The sequence below is a fragment of the Dendrobates tinctorius genome, unplaced genomic scaffold, assembly GCF_039654945.1.
Source record: "Dendrobates tinctorius isolate UK_male_01 unplaced genomic scaffold, ASM3965494v1 ptg000107l, whole genome shotgun sequence".
NCBI classification, from domain to species: domain Eukaryota; kingdom Metazoa; phylum Chordata; class Amphibia; order Anura; family Dendrobatidae; genus Dendrobates; species Dendrobates tinctorius.
The window spans coordinates 21,102,289-21,118,560 of NW_027361775.1; the positions used below are offsets into that span (position 1 = coordinate 21,102,289).

The following is a 16,272-nucleotide window of genomic DNA, read 5'->3' on the forward strand; positions in this document are numbered from 1 at the left end:
CTCTTAAGTATACTTTGCAAATAAGATTTATTAAAGTCTATACATGAAAAGATTGAGAGCAGATGGTAGCTGGTACAAAAAAGCGACTATATATTATAATATTACAATGTTTCAACCCATTCCGGGTCTTAATTATTTAGTCGCTGTTTTGAGAGTAAGGCCGGGGTCACACTGGCGAGGAATACGGCCGAGTGAGAGGCGTTAAAAGCACGCATTAGACACGGACAAATGATTCTCTATGGGGCAGCTCCCAACAGCCGTATATTTCTCGGCCGTATTCTATGGTCCGTGCCAATCGCAGCATGCTGCGATTGTCAGCATACTACGCCCGTAGTACGCCAATGCAAGTCTATGGGTGCGCTAAAAATACGCATTACACATGGACCAGATGTGTGACTTGCGAGAAATACGCACCCAGTGTCCTTTAGAGAAGCCAGCAATTCAGTGCGCGATACAGTAAAATCACACTGACAGGTTTTATAACACAAACGAAAGAATAGATATAGACACATAGAATACATATATATATATACACTCACTGGCCACTTTATTAGGTACACCTGTCCAACTGTGTGTTAAGACTTAATTTCTAATCAGCCAATCACATGGCGGCAACTCAGTGCATTTAGGCATGTAGACATGGTCAAGACAATCTCCTGCAGTTCAAACCGAGCATCAGTATGGGGAAGAAAGGTGATTTGAGTGCCTTTGAACGTGGCATGATTGTTGGTGCCAGAAGGGCTGGTCTGAGTATTTCAGAAACTGCTGATCTTCTGGGATTTTCACGCACAACCATCTCTAGGGTTTACAGAGAATGGTCAGAAAAAGAAAAAAAATCCAGTGAGCGGCAGTTCTGTGGCCGGAAATGCCTTGTTGATGCCAGAGGTCAGAGGAGAATGGGCAGACTGGTTCGAGCTGATAGAAAGGCAACAGTGACTCAAATTGCCACCCGTTACAACCAAGGTAGGCAGAAGAGCATCTCTGAACGCACAGTGCGTCGAACTTTGAGGCAGATGGGCTACAGCAGCAGAAGACCACACTGGGTACCACTCCTCTCAGCTAAGAACAGGAAACTGAGGCTACAATTTGCACAAGCTCATCGAAATTGGACAGTAGAAGATTGGAAAAACTTTGCCTGGTCTGATGAGTCTCGATTTCTGCTGCGACATTCGGATGGTAGGGTCAGAATTTGGCATAAACAACATGAAAGCATGGATCCATCCTGCCTTGTATCAACGGTTCAGGCTGGTGGTGGTGGTGTCATGGTGTGGGGAATTTTTTTCTTGGCACTCTTTGGGCCCCTTGGTACCAATTGAGCATCGTTGCAACGCCACAGCCTACCTGAGTATTGTTGCTGACCATGTCCATCCCTTTATGACCACAATGTACCCAACATCTGATGGCTACTTTCAGCAGGATAATGCGCCATGTCATAAAGCTCGAATCATCTCAGATTGGTTTCTTGAACATGACAATGAGTTCACTGTACTCAAATGGCCTCCTCAGTCACCAGATCTCAATCCAATAGAGCATCTTTGGGATGTGGTGGAACGGGAGATTCGCATCAGGGATGTGCAGCCGACAAATCTGCGCCAACTGTGTGATGCCATCATGTCAATATGGTCCAAAATCTCTGAGGAATGCTTCCAGCACCTTGTTGAATCTCTGCCACGAAGAATTGAGGCAGTTCTGAAGGCAAAAGGGGGTCCAACCCGTTACTAGCATGGTGTACCTAATAAAGTGGCCAGTGAGTGTATATATATATATATATATATATATATATATGCACATGTCATTGAGACACATATGTATGTATATATTTATATTTCACAGAGTTCTTCATAGCAGAATAGCCGCTAATTCAATTGCCGGCTTTTGTCAAATCATTCCCCAACCCGACATGAAATGACACATGGTTTACATTAAGTAAAGAACTTAATTTCATGTTTTTTAATATGTCCCTGACTAATAATTAGATGAGGGTTTGTGTGCAAAATTTGGGAGTTGTAGTTGTTATTTTAAGGGGTTAATTCGTTGTTAAAAAATGCATGGGCTTCCCATTGCCCTATAGTGGTGGCGAGTGGGTTAATCTAACAAAGGGTTAATGTCACCATTCGATTGTAAGGAGACATTAACACTTTGTTAGATTAACCCATTCGCCACGGCTACAGGGCAATGGGAATCCCACGCATTTTTTAACACCGAATTAACCCCTTAAAATAACAACTACAACTCCCAAATTTTGCACACAAACCCTCATCTAATTATTAGTCAGGGAAATATTAAAAAACATGAAATGAAATGCTTTACTGAATGTAAACCATGTGTCATTTCATGTCGGGTTGGGGAAGGATTTGATAGAAGCCGGCAATTTAATTAGCGGCTATTCTGCTATGAAGAACTCTGTGAAATATATATATATATTTGTGTCAATGACTTGATTATATATATATATATATATATATATATATATATATATATATATATATGCATTCTATGTGTCTATATCTATTATTTCATTTCTGTTAGAATCTCTGTCATAGGGCTCCATTATATGTCCATTTTGCAAGGCGGCGAGAAAATCTCGCCATACGGATTGCATACGGATGCCATACGGATTACATACGGATGTTTACATGCGCAAAATACGCAACCACACCTTGCTTACGGATGACATACGGATCACTATTTAGGGGTCATTCATCCGTATTACGCATGTAAACTACGGACCGTATTTTGCGTCGGTTAGTGTGACCCCGGCCTAAGGTGTCATGTAGAAGGAGGGAGTTCCTTTAAAGGTTTCAAATTTGTGGTACTGTGACTTTGTTAGGTGAGGAGTGTTACCGTAACCTGATTTTCTGCTTAGGATTAGCGGCGCCACCATCACCAGCAAGGCATGGGAGCGCCGCTAATCCTAAGCTAATCCTAAGCAGCCATTCAGGTTATGCTACCACTCCTCACCTATCAAAGTCACAGTACCACAAATTTGAAACCTTTAAAGGGAATTCCTTCCTTCTCTATGACACCTTAGGCCGGGGACAGACTTGCGAGAAACTCGGACGAGTCTCGCACGTCAATACCCTGCACTGCCGCCGGCACTCGGGAGCGGAGCATTCAGCTGCATGTATTTCTATGCAGCTGAACGCTCTGGTCCAAGTGCAGGCGGCAGTGCCGGGTATTGACGTTCGAGACTCGTCCGAGTTTCTCGCAAGTCTGGCCCCAGCCTTAGGCCGGGGTCACACTAACCGACGCAAAATACGGTCAGTAGTTTACAGGCGTATTACGGATGAATGACCCCTAAATAGTGCTCCGTATGTCATCCGTAAGCAAGGTGTGCTCGCATATTTTGCGCATGTCTGCATCCGTATGTAATCCGTATGGCATCCGTATGCAATCCGTATGGCTTGCAAAATGGACAGATAATGGAGCCCTGTGACAGGTTTTATAACACAAACGAAAGAATAGATATAGACACATAGAATACATATATATATATACACACATGTCATTGTGACACATATATATATTTATATTTCACAGAGTTCTTCATAACAGAATAGCCGCTAATTCCATTGCCGGCTTTTGTGAAATCATTCCCCAAGCCAACATGAAATGACACATGGTTTACATACAGTAAACCATTTTATTTCATGTTTTGTTTTGTATGTCTTTCATCAGTAATTAGATGAGGGTTGATGTGTGAAATTTGGGAGGTGTAGGTGTTAATTTAAGGGGTTAATTCGTTGTAAAAAAATGTGTGGGCTCCCGCATTGACAAATTACCGCGGGAGCCCACACATTTTTTTACAACGAATTAACCCCTTAAATTAACACCCACACCTCCCAAATTTCACACATCAACCCTCATCTAATTACTAATGAAAGACATACAAAAAAAGCATGAAATGAAATGGTTTACTGTATGATTTCACAAAAGCCGGCAATTGAATTAGCGGCTATTCTGCTATGAAGAACTCTGTGAAATATAAATATATATATATATATGTGTCTCAATGACATATATATATGTATTCTATGTGTCTATATCTATTCTTTCGTTTGTGTTATTAAACCTGTCAGTGTGATTTTACTGTATCACGCACTGAATTGCCGGCTTTTCTAAAGGACACTGGGTGCGTATTTCTCGCAAGTCACACATGTGGTCCATGTGTAATGCGTATTTTTTGCACACCCATAGACTTGCATTGGCGTACTACGGGCGTAGTACGCTGACAATCACAGCATGCTGCGATTGGCACGGACCGTAGAATACGGATGAGAAATATACGGCTGATGGGAGCTGCCCCATAGAGAATCATTGGTCCGTGTCTAATGCGTGCTTTTAACGCCTCTCACTCGTCCGTATTCCTCGCCAGTCCATGAATCTGCCAGATAGCCAAATGTGATTAATCTCAAGAGAACAGAGTAGTGATGTGCTTCACTCCTCACTCCAGCCGATGCCTGGGATTGTGCGCCGTGAACTCAGGTTCATGTGCTGCTGCTCGATCAAGGAACCCCATCTCATTCAACTCATGCGGTTCAGGAGGGTTGACCTCACTACTTAGTGATGCAACAGAAGAGAACTGATTTTTACACTTTACCCTGTGAGTTTACACAATCTGAAATAGCAATTTACGGTGAGCAGAGCTGATCCGGCAAATCAAATTTTACAAACTGACTTGTGGCATCCTATGACAATACTGCCGATAATGGTCTTACATGTCTGTGTGCTTGATTTTATCCTACTGTTTGCAACAGATGTGACTGAACCCCTTAAGTTAATAATTAGGAGGGGTGCCCAAACTTTTAGCCATGTAATGTAGAAAGGTGTTATTCAGTCAACTCTAACTGACAGCCTCTATGCAAGAACAAATCGAGCTCAAACGTTTTAATGACATACAATTGTAAGTGAGTAGAAATGACGTTATTGCAGTGAGCCTTTACTGGTAAAGTTGCAGATGTCTTAATGAGCAGCACACTGATTGCTGACACTTAACCTGCAGGCGTCTTCTGTTTCCTGCTGTGGTCACTTTACTCATATCTACTCTGACTTTTCCATCAGGATTCGGTCAGTTCATGGCTGGTCAGGTAAGTCTACTGCTGTTAAATGGGGGTAAATAGATATTACTACACAGCTGAAAAGCAGAACGCATGTTGTACTCATATCACACCCTCCTGTCTCCTTAGCTGACACAGAAAGATACGTTAGTTACACTGTTTGATAATTGTACATGGGCTCAGCAAGGGCTCTCTGAAGACTTTATGTTTAGAGGTGCTTCCACCGCCTGGAAAAATCCCAGAACCAATGTTTTTGTCAGTCTGGTGGTCTTCATTCTAATGAAGGTACGTTGAAGTTGGTGTATATAAGTACCGCATGTCTCACTGCTTTGTCTGCTCTTGTCTACGCATGTACTATTGCTTTTTGCTCTTATTATGTTACTTTTACCATTATTTGCGACCATCTTTTTCTCTTAGTTTTGGATGTCTGCTCTGGCCACCACACTTCCAGTTCCTTGTGGAGCATTCATGCCAGTATTTGTAATTGGTGAGTCCCATAATGTTTATTTAGCAGCAATATGGTGCGTTGCATAACGGGTTACAATGGAATATTTATAAAGATCAGTGACTTCTTTGTCGAGTTCACTGACTTTATTGTTATCACAAATTACATTGAAAGACATAGGAAACTTAGGCTGACAACTGCCTATTACACAAAGGTAGATGTTCACGTACCCTATCAGCACACTTTATATGTACTGCTCAAAATAGATATACCATGAAAGACCACCCCTGATATAGACCAAATGGCTTCTGTGTCTGTTTTTAAAGACCTTATGTCTTAAAGGGGTTGTATAAAATCACACACTTACCACCTATTTTATAGATAAGTAATAATTTGTGATCCCAGGGGATGCAACAGTGTACAAAAACAGGTGCCAAGTATTTATCCTAATATCTGCCTATGGGACTGATAGAGATAGGTGTATGCTGTGTATTGGGCTTGGTTATCTCCATTAGGTCCATAAACTGTAAATAGAGGGGCAACATGTATGCACAGGACTTGGGATCCCATTTCTTGTGATTGTTGGGGTCCACACAATCCAACTTATCTTATGAATGGGTGACTAAGTGTAAATCTTGGTAATCCCCTATAAAAATATATGCCTTTCTTGGGACAATTGCTCTTACAGAAGAATATTTTTATTGAACTTTTGGGTGGCTGTCTGTCACAGGTTTCACTGCATGTGGACTAACAAATGAAAGATCACATGATGCCTGGACACTTTCCAAATATTCATCTGAACTTTAAAATGTCACTATGGTGCTATGCTTATTATCTAGTAGTGACTTGTTTATAAGTGGCCAATGCTGTGTGATGTGATTTCCTAGCACAGCAGGGGTCTCCTTCCACCTTCCCATATTATTCAAAGTAATCAAAACTATTTAAAAAGTGAAAACAGAGCACAACTCATAGTATGAATGCCCTATGTATAGGAAGATGTAAATCTCGAGTTTAATTGTTAGGATATGTCAGGACAACTCTCACATCATGCAAGTCTGACCCTTGTATACCAGCTGCGGGCGCCTCCAGGAGCCGCCAGTGGCTTCACTGACATCCGCTTCCCAAAATGACAGTTTGCCAAGGGTAAAATGCACAAATTAAAAATGTAAAAAGTTTGGAGGCAGTAGTGCTTCTCAGTGTGGAACATACAATAAATTAGGCTCTAAAAGTGATGCATTTCAAGGAATACATCACTATGCATTCTCTGGAGAAGTGTATTCCTCGAAGTGTGTCCTTTTTAGACCTTAATAGGTTACTGTATTTTTTTCACTGAGTCGCACTAGTGCCCTAAACATTTTACTCTTTTTATTTTCACATATTAGATAAAATGTATTATTTATTCACTGTAAACATATAAAAAGCTGTCTTCTATGCTAGGATATCCGACACAAATGACCACACATCCAAGTTGGCACCTCTGCAGTACCCATTGTTTTCTACAATAACATCTGTCACAACAGTGCCTGATTTAAGAAAACACTTTAACCCAGCATTCCCTTTGCCAAGGAAACTTTCACATACTGCTCAAATATCTCTCTAATAAGTCTTAGATTGGTGAGATAAAATAAAGAGTAAATGTCTGTACGCTTGCTTCCTTCATTCCTTCCACAGTGGCTGCTGGGATAGACACTTGATGTAGTAAATACACGTACAGACTGAAACGTGATGTGCATTATATGTGATCCCCTACACATACAAAAGGGTTTCTTGGCAGATGTAATACTTCAAAAGGAATCTGTCAATATCTCTGGTCCGTACTCTGCATTGAAATACCTGGGAACTTGATTTTTCAGTGGTGAGGAAATCAATAAGAATGTCAAAATATCACATACTCTGACATCTGCTAGTCTACACCGGCCAAGTAACTTGGGAGCAGTGGTTGCAATTGAGACCTAGTAAGGGTATGTTCACTTAGGTCACATATGGGATAGCAACAGAATGTTCATCATCATTTTCAGTTGATATTACATTGTTGATGAGATTTTACTAAATTAGATTTGATAAAATTACCAGTGTTCCCTTCACACAAACTTTTTTTGATATACTGTGCTAGGATTTTTTTTCAACAAAGAGAACAAGATTCATATAGCACAGGAAAAACTAAATTGAACATGGAAGATATTGGACAAAGTGGGGGTTGATAGAAGAAAGAGGCTAAACTTGCTAATTCTCATGATAAAGTCTACATTTATGGATGTTGCACGGATGCCATTCATGTTGCATCTGTCCATGAGTGCTGTCCTTTGAAATTGGTATGAATTCTGGCGTAATTGTTACGAATTGGTATTGGCAGCTACTAGCTTCATTAAATGTCATAAAACCACCTGTTCAGAGATGATGATAAAGACGCATTTCAAGGACGTTGTTCAGCATATTTAGTACATATTGCCATTTTACTGTATACAGAGATGCTTGACTTTTCTTGCCTCAAGGGGTTATCCATTACTTGACAATCTTTTTTGAATGCCCCCATTGTGCTAAATAAAATAAGAAAAAAAGGATACTAACCTCCCAGACTAGTGTTGCTCCTTCACTCGTATCACGTCCACCTGGCAATCTCTTGACATTGTGCATGTCATGTGGGCACTCCAGCCTCAAGATCAGGAGCACACCGTTCCCCAGCCTCTTATCTTCCTGCTTACCAAGGAACAGTGTGCTCCTGAAAAGTGACTGTTCGGACCAGTGAGCTCTCCGTTACTACATGCAGAGGTAGCATTGCCTGTGCAGCATCGAAGGGACACTGAAGGTTTCTGGATAGCAGTGCTTAATAATAATAATAATAATAAATTTTATTTCTATAGCGCCGACATATTCCGCAGCACTTTACATTTCAGAGGGGATTTGTACAGACAATAGACATTACAGCATAACAATAATCACATACAGTAGATTATAACAAATACCAAGAGGAGTGAGGGCCCTGCTCGCAAGCTTACAGTCTATGAGGAAAGAGGAAGACACGAAAGGTGGGTGGTAACAGTTGCCCTGATTGTATGGACCAGCCATAATGTTAAGTGCTTACAGGTTGTCTTCTATCAGAGGAGACCGGCTTCCTCTGGCTGCAGCACTGGCTGGTAACTTACTCAACATGCAGTAATTTATAGTATTAAAAACAGGATTTTTAGTAAAAGGTAAATTTACAATTTTCTTGTTTTGCAATTTTACTCATTTATGATGTCGAGAAATTGATTTTGGAATATGTTGGAATAAGCGTTATGCTGCATATGCCCTTAAAAATACCAATATCAATTTTCTAATAGGTGCTGCGTTTGGCAGGCTTGTTGGTGAGAGTATGGCAGCTTGGTTCCCAGATGGCATTCACAGTGATGGCAGCACATATCGGATTGTACCTGGTGGCTATGCTGTTGTAGGTAAGAAGTTGTTTTGCTCTTCACTGCATTATTAATATTCTCCAGGTTTCATCCTTATAATTACGCATCCTTCTCTCCATTAGGGGCGGCAGCGCTTTCAGGAGCTGTCACGCATACGGTTTCTACTGCAGTTATTGTTTTTGAACTGACCGGACAGATTTCTCATATATTACCAGTGATGATTGCTGTCATTCTAGCAAATGCAGTGGCTCAGAGTCTGCAGCCATCCCTATATGACAGTATCATTCGCATTAAAAAACTGCCTTATCTTCCAGAGCTGGGCTTTGGGCATCAAGAGTAAGTACTGGTTTGTTGTTTTATTATATACGGTCTCGTTTGTATCAATCTAGTAATAATTCTCCACTTCTGAGAAAATGCAAGGATGCTAACCTCAGGAGTGGTGCATGTGGCCCCCCAACTAGTGTTTTTGTTTCCTCTTGCGAAGGGACTGGCATGTTACCGCTGCTGCAGATTACTGGTTGCAGCATTGACGTAAACATCACCACCGTGGCCAGTGATTGCCTGCAGCGGTCACATGTCCGTATGATCAAAACAGGATGTACAGAGACCAGCTGACTAAGTCCTATTACATATTTCTTGTGTTGTTGAAAATTGAGGCAATTAGAGTCTGTACAGTTGCATAAAGATTGTTACTTTTAGGCTGTGTACCCACGTATGCAGAAAATTTCTGACTAAAAACTGGACTCCTTACCAGGAAAAACGCGTTTTTTTCCTCGCATTTTTTATGCTTTTTTTTTTCCGAAGCATCCCCAGTCTCATAGAATATAGTTGGAAATGCGTTTTTTACCGCAAAATTAATGAATATGCTGCGTTTTTTACCGCGATGCGGTTTTTATGTGGAAAAAAACGCATCATATGCACAAAAATTGCAGAATGCATTATAAGAATGGGATGCTTAATGTATGCGTTTTTTAAGCGTTTTTGCATGGAAAAAACACTTAAAAAGCACGAAAAAAACGCTTATGTGGGCACACAGCCTTATTGTTAAAATTGATCTGTCAGTACATTCTCATAAGAGACAATTCAGAATAAAAAGAAATGGTGCCTTTAGTCAAATGGAGTAACCAGAGATTACATTGGACTCAGTGTAATTATGAGGCAGGTGATTGACGGGGTGCTACATAGACCGAGAGAGGCATGGACAGTACTCCCCTCATGAATACACAAGACCCGTAAAATATGTGGCTGGTGTACTTATTGATCGCCTCTTTGCCAGATGGCGCAATACTGATTGCCTTTAGGCTAATATAAGAGTGGACCTGTCTCCAAACGATGCTGCTAGGAGAGCGTAATATGATCACTGATCAGGTTTGTGTGTACTTTTTGTATGTTGGCCGACAATTCTGCTCATTCGAAAACTGAAAACCTCAGATTGTCTGGACAGGGATGTTCAGTGTTATATAGCACCAACGTATACTGAGGTTGTAATCACTATAATAAACAATAGGGATGCAATACTTGGTGCTCAGTGCATGTAAAGGCTGTTACAAGCTGTCATTTACAGTCTTGCATTTGATGCATTTTGCATAGCCTGACCACTAGGAGGCGATGTTAAGCACATTTGTTTTCTAGGCCATGTGTTTCCTCTTTGCATACATATCAGTGCTAGCATGCCACTTCTCTGCTGCTCAGTGTGCTGGGGGCGATAAAGCCTGTTTGCACCTCGTCTTTCCTTTACATTTGGCATATGCCTTACTTTTTGCAAAAACACTTAAACATGTACAGTATGATATCACAGAGATGATTTAAATTTTGAGAAATACAGCATGCTTAAAAGAGAGCAAAAACATGTTTGGACAATGAATTCTATTTTGCTTCTCACTCACATAACATCTGGATGGCCCATAGATTCCCGACAGATGTGCTCTGTTATGGAATATGCGTTGTCACCATACATAAATGCAACTGTGATATCAGCTGAAAAGAGCTCGTGTAAACAGTTTACTTAGGAAGGTTTACTGACAAATAAGAGGGTAAAAAGGCATGATGTATCATCAATATCACGGCTTCCCAGCCAGTCATCCATGGAACGTGGCCGGCCTGAAGCTGTGTAACGTCTGCCATCTGACAGGAGTGTGCACAGTCAGCTTTAGCTCTGTGATCAGCACAAACCCTGTGAATGGCACAAATGTACACTACCAAGCACGGTCACTCCTAAGAGCTAGGTGTTATGCAGTGCAAGCAATTAAGGGGGCACAGCACTCGCTGGAGGATCATGGCCCCTTATAACAGCAGGTCGATTAGAGTCACACTCCCCTTGATCTAATATTGATGATTTATTGTTAGGCCAAAAGTATTAATCTTGCATATCCGCAAAATTTTGCCTCTGGATTGCAGGGCATTTACCACAATCTGCCTTTCATTATCCTGTGAATGGCTTGGGACTGAGTCATCTGATGTCCTTGTTGGCTGTTTAACTCCTCTGATGCCACAAAAGTAGCATTCAAGAAGGTTAAGACTGAGAGAGGGGGATGCCAATAACACAAGTGATGCCGATGCTTGGCCAATGCATCCAGGACCTAACTATAGCTGCCATCTTACTCAATCAGCCCAGTTGCCAACAGCCCGAACTATAAAAAGATCCAGGACAGTGGACATGCACTGCACTGGGACATAAAGCAAAGTACAGTGCTGCGGCGTTCTGCTCCATACATTGCTTACATCCGTCCACTGCCAAAACAGATATCAGCTGATTGTTGGGGGTGTCAGAACCCCACTGATCTCTTTTTGATGAACTATCCATTTGATAGATAATCAATAAGTCCCAGAAAATACCTTTAATTCATAAAATAAACAATGCTAGATTTAACCAGATGGACAAGCCAAGACATAGACACTGTGTGATGTAAATGTTATCCGGTTCCTATGCCAGTCTACTATATTGGTTTGTGATTTAGATTCTGCTGTACTGTCCATACATCACAGTAATAAAACATATTATATACCCTGTGTTCAGTAATGTCACACTGACAAATACTCAGTCTGCTGTAAGATTCCAAAAATCATCACTTCTTATGCACATAATAAGGTTTAAGATTATTACCAGCCGTCTAAGGCCATTTACCAGATATTCTTTTATACTTCTGTTCCAGGAGGTACAATGTTCGCGTTGAGGACATTATGCTGAGAAATATTCCCTTTTTATCATTAAACACCAAGTACCGAGAGCTTCAGGAACTACTTACAGACTGTCGCCTGAAGAACCTGGCTTTGGTGGAATCCGCAGGTAAATGATTACAGGGTTAGGACATTACATGTGCAAAACGGACTGTACAGAAGTCACATCACTTCGGTTTGTAATCCACATATTACCTGTTTCCCTTCTGGAAATTACTGTGAAAGCATAAGGTATTTGGGTAATTATGTTTAAGGCGAAATTAAAAACGTGTCAAAGATTGACAAGAAACTTAACTGAAAAAAATGAACTGGAGTATAAGTTGGAATGCATGCAAAATAGGAGCATGTTCACACTGGCCATTAAGCAGACAAAACCCAAGACAGAAACAAAATTAACATATACCCTGCTGTAAGTAAATAAACAATAGTGCATATAAATATACCATATAGAAAAAAGGGCATGGCACTCACCGTCCCAAAAAATGTCCTTTATTGTAGATATATAAAACAGAGGCAGGGAGGCTTTAAAGTGGAAAACGCACCAGACGCCCCTTAGAAGCGCAAATTCAGTGTGAAACGGCCGTCGTCTGTTGCGTTTTCCACTTGAAAGCCTCCCTGCCTCTGTTTTATATGAATCTACAATAAAGGATATTTTTTGGGACGGTGAGTGCTATGCTCTTTTTTTCTACATGGTGAATTTGTATGCTGGCCCTATCAATGCTGATTGGCACCCATGTCCCCGGAGCTGCACAGCTGTGCCTTCAAATTTCTTTATCTACATGCTAGTGCATATAAATAAATTAGGGTGCTTGTTAAACACCGTTTACTAAGGCTGGTTTCACATTAGCTTTTGTGTGCGCAGCATTTGATCCGCATAGATCCTCATGGGTCATGTGTACATATATTTACCATGGTTTCCTGTATATTCTTGGTGGATTATTATATGATAGGTGACAATATGCCTTCAATAATATGGCTATACGTATGTATATTAGAGGCAGATTTCTGCTTATAATGGTATATCAGGTAGCTGGCCTCTGACTGTGCATATATATGCTGTGGATTTGAGAAAATATATTTTTCATTCATTGTCATACTATGATGATGTACTTCCATCTTCCTTTGAGGAAGATGTGCCTAGTTCTATATATATACAGTGTATATATATATATATATATTATATATATATATATATATATATATAGGTTCCTTATTGATGGTCCAATTTGTATTATTTCTCCTTATATGCAGTTATTTAGTGGCCACGCTATGTATGGTGCACGTATGGTGTGCCTTAATGATTGCCCATTTATTTGCCAGTACTTATTATGGTGACCTTTGCATCTCATTGCGGCGCGCCTGCACTCTGTTTTCGTGGTGTCGGCCGAGTCTTAGCTTTGCGGTGCGCTGACTTCCGGGTGGGGCCCCACGTGACTCTGACTTCCAGCTGCCCACGTGAGCGCGATCCGGCGGACGTGACGTTACCGGAGGGCTGCGCGGTTGTAATGGGGATGTCCGGGCACTCACTATTTAAGGACCATGTGTACAATCTAGACCTTATGCCCCTTGAGAAAGGTACGCCGAAACGCGCGTCGGGGCGGGTGGCTCTGTCTGGCAAGGCTGCTTCACTCCTCACTATGTTATTGCTTCACCTTGGTATATTTGCTGGGGTGATTTGTTAATGTTTGCTATTTTCTTCAGGAGTGTTGTGCTATATCTATATCTATATAAAGTTTATGTATATTGATTTTTGACAGACCCACCCTGGGCCTCATATATGTGGTTACAACAGCTATTTTCCATCTTCTAGCCCCACTGTTTGCCTGTTTGTCTGTACAATTATTAACATTTTGTGAATAAATAAATCTTTTTTATCTTTACTATCTGACCTGATGACTGGATTCTCTTTTGTCTGTGACTATAGTAGTACAGTTGGTCACTTATTGTCCTTTTGTATGGAGGTTATGTGGGATTTTTTCTTTGTTCTATGTGCATAATTTCCTCTCCAGCTATGTTCATCGGAGTTATCTCATATATATATTTACCATGGTGTACGCAGGGACATACGTTTGCATGTGTTCATATGCTTTTGCGTACGCATGCATTGTTTCGCGGTGTCCGGCGAGCGCAACATGTTTCATTTTTTTGATGCATCAAAAATTCGTCAAATATGCGCAAGCATGCGGATGTGTGTATAAAAAAAACGCATTACTGTCTATGGGAACGCATTGGTACACAAAGACATGTGTACGCATGCGTTCGATACATATGCGTTCTTCAAAATATATATAGAAATCCCATGAGACACGCCCATTTTTGTCTGGTGTCATATCGAACGCATGCGCATAAAAAATGCAAACGCATGCACACGCAGCGTTTTTTTCCCGTCATGCGTAAGATGATGCACATTAGAAAGCTGTGTAAAAATGCGTTTTGCATGCGGATGATACGCTGCGGACTCAAACACTAATCTGAACCTAGCCTAGGTCAGTCCATTAGCATCAAAGTGTACCCAAATTGGATGGTCCTAACCTCTAGTATTAAAACCTTACCATGTGTCATAGTGACGTCAATGTGAATAATGGCCGAGCAAAGCAGGTCCTGAATCATTAAGTCTGCAGTCACACTGTTTGACTGCAGAATTCAGAATCGAGTAGACACGGCCTCACTTCCATACACTTGCATACAACTGTATGGAGAAAGGCCACACCCACAAGACGGGCCCTGGCCCAGGAGTATGTATAATTCATACATACCTTCTGGTCCCAGGTCAGAACCAGGCGAATCCCTCCAGCGCACATTGTGTGTACTGGGGGCATTCATAAGTCTGCACAGAGTGACTGCAGACTAGAGTTGAACGAATATCTTCGGTTCCCCGCTTATTCGGCAAGCTATAGCGCTTGCTGAATAAGCTACATCGGGAACCCGGCTTCCGGGATCGCGGCGGCTGAACAGCTGATCGACGCCACAGCTGCATGTGTCACGGCTGTGTCACAGTCACAGCACATGCATGGAGAGCCCAACAAACAGGCTCTCCATGCATAGAAGCAACGTATGGGTTGTGTTATTAATTAATTTTTTTCAACATTCCCTTATCCTTAGTTTAGGAGTAAATTGCGGTAAATTTTATGGGAGGTAAATTGGAACAAATTATTTTTTTGGGGTCAAGTGTATATCAAATAATTCATCTTATTTCCCTACCTGTCCCTTCTAAGCAATTTGATTGTTTTGATATTCAGTTTGGTGTTTAGTACCCCATTTTTCAAGCTGAGCAAGATAAAAAAAAAAGTGACAAATTGATTCAATAAAAAATTCAATTTAAAATGGCAGGCTTTCTCTCACAAAAATTAATTTAGAAAATCTTACAGCTGAGACCAGCATAGATTTTCCCACTGAGAACATCTCTCTAGATCAAGTTGACAGAAATTTGGTATTTCAGAATCTGCAAAAATGAAAACTTGCAATCCTACATAAGATCTTAGTGGGAAACTGCAAGTTTACAAACGTATCTTAGGGCAGTTTCACACGTCTAGATAATCCCGGTACCGGAAAAAACGGTACCGGAGCTGTCCGTGTGCATACGTGTACCATCCGTGTGCTATCCGTATGTCCGTGTGTACCATCCGTGTGCTGTCCGTGTGCTGTTTGTATGCTGTCCGTGTCTGTGTTTTTGAAAAATTATTTTCAATGTTAACCCTTTGACTTTTAAAAACGTACACAGATCGCACACGGACAGCATCCATGTGCGGTACGTGTTTACACGGACCCATTGACTTGTATGGGTCCGTGTGATCCATGCTGTTGCACAAAAACAGACATGTCAATGTATTTTGCACACGGATACACGGTCCGTGAAAACACGCTGACATCTGCATAGACACATTAATTCGAATGTGTCTACGTGTGTCAGTGTCTCCTGTACGTGAGAAAACTGTCACTACATGTACCGGAGCCACTGACGTGTGAAACTGCCCTTAAACAGCAAAGCTCTCAAGACGACGTATGTGGTGGAGAAGCTGAAACACCGAATTGAATTAGTTTGTACTGATATACAGCATGAAATCATACAACAAATATATTAAAAATATCAGACTAAAATAGCAGTTGCAATCTGATAATTTCCAAAACCAGAAAAGCTAAGAGTTGTTAAAATATAAAGCATTAAAAATCCAAAATCTTGCAATGGGGCTCTCATGTCAAA

The 16,272-nt window shown here is 41.1% G+C and overlaps 1 protein-coding gene across 3 annotated transcripts in view; it reads left to right on the forward strand.

Annotated features, from left to right (window-relative positions):
* The window catches only part of CLCN2 (chloride voltage-gated channel 2), a 186,969-nt gene that overhangs the window by 123,390 nt on the left and 47,307 nt on the right, over window positions 1-16,272 (forward strand). For all 3 annotated transcript variants that reach the window (XM_073589223.1, XM_073589225.1, XM_073589224.1), the window contains 6 exons: window positions 5,003-5,087; window positions 5,187-5,342; window positions 5,475-5,544; window positions 8,823-8,933; window positions 9,017-9,230; window positions 12,047-12,180. In XM_073589223.1, the coding sequence (XP_073445324.1) occupies window positions 5,003-5,087; window positions 5,187-5,342; window positions 5,475-5,544; window positions 8,823-8,933; window positions 9,017-9,230; window positions 12,047-12,180 (770 nt within the window). The remainder of the gene's footprint in view (window positions 1-5,002; window positions 5,088-5,186; window positions 5,343-5,474; window positions 5,545-8,822; window positions 8,934-9,016; window positions 9,231-12,046; window positions 12,181-16,272) is intronic.